Raw genomic sequence first — 8,619 nt, 5'->3', positions numbered from 1 at the left:
GGGGGGGTTGGGGGGGTATGATAGAGAGACAGAGGTTTTTCTATTTTTCTGCCCTTGTACACACTCAATCATTTTCATCTTCCTGCGTTCTGGCTCTCAGTTGTTCTCTCCCTCTTCTCTTTCATTCAGTCTTCCTTCCTCGTTCTCTCTGATGAGGGACACATTTGACAGGGTGCATAATTTATATGCTTCCAGCTCAGTCGCGGGCCTTAATGCCCTTAGTATTGATCTGTCTCTGCAAACACAACATATCACACACACAAAGAAAACAGGCACACTCTCAGACGCGCAGACTGTAAAAAGCAGACATTTTCTAACTTGATTTTGTGCCTCTCTCAATGCATTCTATTGATTTTCATTTTGTGTGTCTGTTCGCATTTTTGTGCATGCACTTTTCTTGATAGGAATGTTACCTATTAGAGCAAGCAGCCTCTTTTTTTTTAAAGAAATGAAAAAATGAAGAAGGCTCCGTGAAGATGTGATTATGTGAGGAGACTGTGTGAGGAGAGTTGGTCAGTGGTTTGGTTTTGTTCAACGAGTCGAACGCTTAAGAAGGAGATGCAAGAGAGGGAGAGGGGAAAATGAGCGCAGACAAGATAAAAAGAGAAAAAAGTCTGACAGACCTGATCAAGTTTAAACTCCAACAGAATTAGACCCAAATTACTCATTTAAACGTATTTAAACATCCTGCACTTCAAGCTTTTGAAAGAACACAATTTTAAAATGTTTTTTTTTCGCACACCTAGTAAGAGGCAAAGAGCTGGAGCTGAGGCGGGCCTTCAGCCTCCTGATCAACAGCGAACAAGCCCGCCTGTCAGTCAGATCAGCCACGCCCCTTATTATGAAGGTTTTGAGGGCACTAGCGCAAATAAATTTTATTTTTTTTAACACCCTTTAATGCTCACTGGTGTCTGTGTTAGTAAAACAATATGACAACACTTCTTAGTTTGAGTCTTTAGGGGCTCAAAAACAAATGTTCACTGTAATGTTCATTGTACAAATATTATAAGCAAACTTTTTTGTGTTGTCTAACTTAATCACTTATTGGCAGTTTGCAGACGTTTTTGCTTGGAATTTTTTTTTGTATTGTATTCATGTATTTGTACGTAAGTATTTATTTATCACTGAAAGTAACACCATTAGTCTGTTGAAAACAGCCAGATACTGTATAATGATTTTATCCCGACTTTGATTAGCCGAAAAGCAGTTTTCTATTTTTGGGGTGGCATCTGGGCTGGCCAATCAGATTTCAAGGGAGGGCCCATGCCACCAAAGGCCATTGCTTTGGACACGACCTTGACTTCCATAATTCCTAAAATCAATATATAAAACTAGGAGGAAAAAAATAATGCCCCTGATTTTGTGAGCAAATTAAGACCCAACCCATTTTAAGATGGGTTTTTTTGTACCAGGCTTTAAACGTGTTTCATTCTGCTGTAAAATACTAATTTTAATATGAGGTTTGTGTGGCAGACACTCCTGTATCTGCAATGTTTTGCAGTCTCTGTTGGCTTCAGCTGTCAACACCGGAGGTAGCCACTTGACCTCCACCGAGTCTGCAATATTAATGTCTGCAAGCCAGGGCTACCACTACAAGCTGTATGAATTAATGTCTAATAAGGTGTCTTAGGTCTTTCTCTTCTGGTCTGTTACGAAAGAACAACTCCAGCTCAAGGACAAGACTTTGTCACATTGCAATTATATAAAGTAAAAAGTTCTTCCTGTCTCCCACTGGTTCTGTCACAGATTAAGTCTCAGATAAATTTGCTCTCTCTTTGCTGATTTGTGATGGTTTTTTTAAAGTATTTACTCAGACTTGTCAAAAGTCTTTCAGAAGCGCAGGATATGATGCAGCTGTTTATACAGGCTGTTTAATATTTCCTGTAAAAATTAAATGACTGTGAAATCAACAGAGTGCTGATTTGCCATTTATTAAGTATAATCTGAAAGGCTTGTTCATAGTGCTGATTTCATTAATAACATCCTGTGTTGCAGCTGTATACAATGTTTTTTAGCTCTAACACTAACAGGGAAGTGTGTCTCATCCTCGGGCATATTGGGGTTGAAAGTGGTGGGAGCATTTCCAATAAACAAGCCAAAAGAAGCAACAAAATGATGAAGTGAGAAGTGAAGCAGTGAAAGAGACCATCGTTTTTCTCAGGAGTTGTTGGAGACAAATATAGTGCCAAAACTCCTAGTCAATTTTGCCTTATGTGATGCTCTGTGTGAGCTGTATATGAAGATAGTATCCAACACCTAAGCCATGTGATTGAATGACCAATCAGGACTGTGATTGTGTATTTATTTTTAATTACAATTTAACAATCTCTCCCTTCCTTCCTTTCTCTCCTTGTCCCTCCTCCTCTGTCTCTCTCTCCCCCTCTCTCTCTCTTTCCAGGCCTTTGTAGCTACAGGTACCAACCTCTCGCTCCAGTTCTTTCCAGCCAACCTGCACGGAGATCAGAGGCAGGTTCCTTCGAGGGATTATGTTGACTTTGAGAGAGAGACAGGAAAGGTAGGACAAGTGCAAGATGTGCAGCCCCTCCCTCAAATGCAAACATAGTTACACGCACATGCTCATGTTGTGAAGTTTATATGGTGCACTTTGCAGCTGACTGGCAGTAGAGGAAAGAGATTTTCTTTCCCATGTGTTATGACAAATGCAAGTTAAACACAACAAACGGCTATTGTCATAATCTCACATTATTACATCATCTGGATCTTAAAACACATTTGCTGTTTCTCACATGCTCAAGTCATGTGTGTCTGAGTCATCCAGCTTTGTTTTAACACAAGACAATGGCTTTTGGGAAACACATCAATGCTTGTCCCTTTCAATTCCTCTTTTAGTTTCTGAAAGGAAAAAATGTTAAAGTTACTCTTCTTTGTATTTAGTGGTTCCAGATAAGCTGATGGCAGAATATCCTGATGTCCTTAAATCATGAAAAGTAGTGATCTTATTACTTAGAATTTGTTTTGACTTTATTACTGTATAGTAAAATCTTGCAATCGCATCATGATCTACTAATGTGACGACAAAAAGCTAAACACAGAGGATCTCTTGTGCAGTGGGTACCTTTGCTGTTATTATAAAACATCCTGTTATTATTCTTGCAAACTGTTTTGAATCCTTTTTTTTAAATACAATACTCTTGCTTCCCATTGGTTTTTTTATACAGTGTGCTACTTAATTATTTCTCAACACTCAGCCAGTATACATCTAAACTTTGCTACCATTGATAGAATACAGATTGAGGACAAAGTGAAAGAATCAATTTGCAATCATTCGCCTGTCGTTCAAAGTTAATACCTTTAAAGCTCAGCATCACACTTTAAGTGCTTTTCACAAGATAACTGTACTTATACTATCCACCCAACACATCCTGATAAATGCTTATCCTTGTCCGAGTGAGATGCTTGTCACACTTCAGTGAGTTCATTAAAACAGAATTTTCTCATCAGCACTCTCTCTAAATAAAAGAACAAAGTGAAAGTACTTAAAGACACCAAAAAGAGTAGAGTTTGCTGCCGTCGTCTAGGTGACACGCACTGTACGCTTCAATGGTGGTGCTGCTGTTGTGTTTATGTGTATGTTAATTGTCTCCCTTGGCGCTAAGCCAGGACTTGGGGTGTGTGTGTGTGTGTGTGTGTGTGTGTGTGTCAAAGGGCCCTCCACGGACACTGGCCAGCTGAAATGAATGCCGGCTGGCGGCTCATTAAAAATGCATTCTAGGGAATCGATGGACCTCTATGCCCCAAGGCTGACGGACTAATCTCACCCTGTTAATTATTTAACACAAGTGTCCTGATGGTTGGGAACTGTGTGTGTGTGCGTGTGTGTGGGCTTGTGTTAACGGACGGCAGGCATTTTGCAGAGGAGTTGTGCTGTGAGGAGCTGTGTGTGTGTCATGCAAAGGGAGAGAGAATGCATGCATGTTTACGGCAGCCGCAGAGCGTCGGTGGATGCATGTGTGTGTGTGCGCGCGCGTTTGTGTGTGTAAGATGAAACCCTTTTCTTTGTCACCTCAACAGTGCTCACAGATCTATGAAGTTTTAATGAGGGTAGAGTTGTCAACGTAAAGCAGTTTCACAGAACTAAACACACAGACACACACATGCAGTATTAACAAACATACACATGTGAGGATCCAGATTAACTAGCTGACAGTCTGCTTTATTCATTTGTATTGACAGTGAGTCTCATAAAAAGTAACTCTACATCACTGGAAAAAAAAGCTCCAACAACACACAAGTGAAAGCTTCTCTAATGTTGCATTCATTTCTCTTCCACATGTATAAAGTGGACGGATGAGTATGTGGAGCGAGTTACAGTAAAAAGAAATTATGTTTAAAAGAAAGTGCTCAAACGCGCTCAAATGTTTCCATTAGGAGCCACTAGTTGTGTGCAAAGCGTACATTCTCAGCAGTGCAGCTCTACCACAATTCCAGCTTTCATTTCATACACACACCCACAAAGAAAAAACACACACACACACACACAAAACAACAAACGCACACACCCCAACCTCTGATCCTGCCGGACCTCCCTGCAGAAAACAACTGTCAGGCAGGAGCAGGGATGTTGAGTACGTTTTCAACTTTTCCTCCTAATTACTGTGAGCACTTAACAACACATACACAACACACACACACACACACACACACACACACACACACACACACACACACACACACACACACACACACACAACTGAAGCTGTGATGCAGTGATGTTTGTCATCTCTTCCAGTTATTTATCATATATGTCAGACATACTGTATTTGTAACACCTCTAATAAATGATGTCTTAGTCACACTCATTGTGTACATTGGGCACAAACGGAGTCCTAAAAGAAAAAAACTAAAGAAGAGAAGGATGAGATAGCTCATGTCTGTGACTCGGGCTTCAGCTACATTTTTTCAGTCCATTGTTATTTTTATTTTTCAATGCATAATTTCTTTCTTCCAGCTTCCCTTCTGTTTCTTGTCTTTGTTTTTCTTCTGGCATTGTGCTTGTTCATCCTCACTTCTCCATCTCACAGGTCTTTCTTTTTTTTTTCACTCCTTGTATTTTTTGCTTACTGTACATCCTCATTCCCATTCTACATTCCCCACTCCATCCATCCTTCAACCACTCTCTCACTCCTGTCTTCCCTTCATCCACTCTCCCCCTCTGTTCCTCCCTCTCTCCCGCCTTCTTCTTTTCCAAACACAGACGGTGCCAAACCAAAAGGGTAGAACAGCCATGTTAAACTTGGCAGCTGAATATGATGTGTGTGCATTTAAGTGTGTGTTTATGTGCGTGTGACAGAGAGGGAGAAAGAGAGAGAGAGAGAAAGACATTTTGAAAGAGGGAGAGAGAAAGAGTAAAAGTACAGGCTCTCGTTACAGGGCTAATGGGAGCCAGCTGTGGACAAGGTTAATTTTAGCTTCGGCAGCAAACTTTCGAGCAAGCATTAACCCGGCCCCAGACATGAATTTTAGCATCAGCAACTGGTTCAGCAGCAGCAGCCTTTATGGAAGCAGCCTGATGTAGTGTGCTCTATCAAGGTGTTTTAAAATGAGAGGTACAAGGTGTACAACTATTGAATCATGGTTGTGGAAGATAACATTTATTTGTTTTTAAATGCTGACCTATAAACTGATTCCCATCACTTCACTCATCCTTACGGTGGCCCTGATGAAGTAAATGAGCGTAACGTGAACAAAAGCTAATTGATGATAATAAAAAAAACCCCACAACAAATAGCAGTCAGTGAATAAATGAGTAAATCCTGCATTTGAACTTTTAGCAGGCGTTTTGTATTCCTCAGTTAATTTGATATCATGATGTTTCTTTGGATTGTCTCGCAGAATGTAGTCTTGACAGAGAAAAGCCCTGGGTGTGCTACACTTTAGAAGACGTTTGTAGCAGTGAACATGAGAGATATCAAAGTGAACATGAGTGCTGGGGCCCAAGTGATGCTGCCTTTACTCTCTGCCTTTCCAGCAATGAATACTTTGGAACATTTGGTTAAAAACTGGAAATTTGAAACTGAAAACTGTATTCAGAACCAAATCATATCTGAAGATGTGATTTTAGAGAAGATTGAAACCACAGGAATTACTCTGCAAGTTTTCCTGTTGGATGTTGTTTCTCTATTTGTGTGTGTGTGTGTGTGTGTGTGTGTGTGTGTGTGTGTGTTTGTGTGTGTGTTTGCGTGTGTGTGTGTGGGTGGGTGGGTGTGGGTGTGTGTGCTGGTGCACAAAATTGAATGTGATTGCATAGTATCCATGAATGCTGATGAGATGGTGGCGCCAGGCTGAGCTTCACACACACGCATGCACACACACACATTCACAGAAACATATAATGGTAAACAAAACCTAAAACTGAGGGAGAAAGAGGCACAAAAAGACACACAGACATTAGTGGTTTTGGGATGGGGAGGGTTCAGGGGTCTAAATGAAAAGCAGACGTTTAAATGCCAGCTACATGATCGAGGAGGGTGGACTGTCAGAGAAGCTCAAACACAAAACCCAAGGCAGGAAGACTCTTGTGTAGGACTACATTCAGTCTAAAACCGTTTTCTGTTTGAACTCCGGATGCTTTAATTTATGTTCCTCTTGGAATTAAATGTAAAGTAAATTTCACTGACAGCAGACTCTGTCAGTTTTATATTTGTCTTATTCATAACCAAATAAAGCCCCGTTCCACAGTTTGCTACGGTTTGGTACAGTTGACCCTGATCTTGCTTGTGTTTTCAACGTAGCCCTACTTAGGTGGAGGAATGATAGTGGCGTTAGCTACATGATTGTGTGACATCATAGTAGCACGACACAGTTTATCAAACCAATGAGATTCTTAACGCAGCAGAACACTACATACTAAACAAAGGGCAACAACAGAGGATGTCCAGCAGAGGTCTTCACCTCTGAGGTAATGCATGGGGTCGATCTTCATTACTGTTCGACGGGGGTGGGTCAAAACCACCTACCTACGAGTACGTACTGATTTGCCCAAACATGAAGTATGCAGTATGCAAACAAACAGTATTCTAAAAATACTCAGATATTGTTTCCCACAATTCAAAGAGCCAGGTCAGAGATCATTTGGACATATAGCAACCGTAAGTGGATACCGCACTGTAGCTGTGTTTGCTGTTAGCTTGACAGTTGCTATCTTCTTCTTCTTTCCAATGAGTTTGATTATGTGAGCTTGTTTAGTTTTTTTCTTTTTGGCTTTTCGTGCCTTTATTATAGATGGAGGAAAGTGGACAGAGTCGGAAAGGGGGAGAGAGTGGGGAGAGACATGCGGGAAATGGGCCACAGGCCGGACGCGAACCCGGGCCGCCCGCGCGCGAGGACTGAGCCTCAATACGTGGGGTCGCGCGCACTGCCGCTGCGCTACCGGCGACCCCTTGTTTAGTTTTTATATACTTTATAATTCTAAAATATTATATGTGTATATAATATATGCGATTTCAGTTATGACCTTGAGACTTCCACCCCAGCCTGCAATTTTGCACCTTTGTCAATTCTCCTGACAACTTGCTGTGATTATAACATTGACTGTGATGAAAAATCAAGTGATATCAGGTTAATCTGTCCGAGACCTTCCCAGACAGATTGCTTCCATTAAAAAGTTTTCAGTCTTTGGTCACTGATTAAAAGTCAGAACTGCACTGCTCATAATAAAATCATGTTAACTCCTATATATGAGATAGTTCTGAAAGTTGCTTTATAATTTTCGAATAAGGGGGTTTTGACATTTTTTGCAGATGACACACACACACAAACACGCACGCACACAAACACGCACACATCACATACTCACAAACATCACACACAAAAAACACATGAACCCCTTAAAAATCCTGTCTCATCTGACACCTCTGTTGCCCTCTAATTAAGTCATCAGCCTTAAGCCTCCAGGATACTCCTCTTTGTCATGCACATCAACATCATCTGTGTGTATGTGTGTGAGTGTGTGGGTGTGTGCACGTGTGTGTGTGTGTGTGTGTGTGTGTGTGTGTGTGTGTGTGTGTGTGTGAGTGTGTGGGTGTGTGCATGTGTGTGTGTGGGCTGTGTGCAGTGTGCGGTGTTATGTTTCCCTCTGAACGGAAGCTGTGCCACCAGTGCGTGACTTGTCAGTGACATCATCAAAGCGAGACCACTAATTGGTTCCCTCTGCTACTGCTGCTCTGTATCCAGTGATGTGTGCTTGTTCTTTGTGTGTAAAAGTGTGTGCAGTTGAGTTTTACATTTCATATGTCCTCATTGATTGTTTAATTCATTTAATGAAGCTTGTAAAATTTAAATCAGAATAAGTAAACATTGTTTTCACTCGCAAAGACAGCTGGAGTCTTTATATTGAAGTGGCCTTAATGCACCACAAAAACATCCTTTAAAACACACACACATACACACCTACACACACACACACACACACACACACACACACACACACACACACACACACACACACACACACACACACACACAAGTAGTATTACCTTCTCCTCCCACATGGTTTCATATTTCCTGTTCCAGGCCTTAGATCAATGATCACACCTACTACCATGATCCTTTGCAGCACAATCTGCTTAAATGCTCTTTGTATGTGTCTCAGTGTTTTAT

At 41.1% G+C, this 8,619-nt stretch overlaps 1 protein-coding gene across 4 annotated transcripts in view; it reads left to right on the top strand.

Annotated features, from left to right (window-relative positions):
* Nucleotides 1-8,619, top strand: part of cbfb (core-binding factor subunit beta) — a 32,636-nt gene that overhangs the window by 5,427 nt on the left and 18,590 nt on the right. For all 4 annotated transcript variants that reach the window (XM_079345508.1, XM_079345507.1, XM_079345510.1 and 1 more), the window contains exon 3: nucleotides 2,399-2,515. In XM_079345508.1, the coding sequence (XP_079201634.1) occupies nucleotides 2,399-2,515 (117 nt within the window). The remainder of the gene's footprint in view (nucleotides 1-2,398; nucleotides 2,516-8,619) is intronic.

This window comes from Symphodus melops, assembly GCF_947650265.1.
Source record: "Symphodus melops genome assembly, chromosome: 6".
In the NCBI taxonomy this organism is placed as follows: Eukaryota; Metazoa; Chordata; class Actinopteri; order Labriformes; family Labridae; genus Symphodus; species Symphodus melops.
Note: the sequence above shows the minus strand (reverse complement) of the source record. Positions and strands in the feature narration are given on the sequence as shown.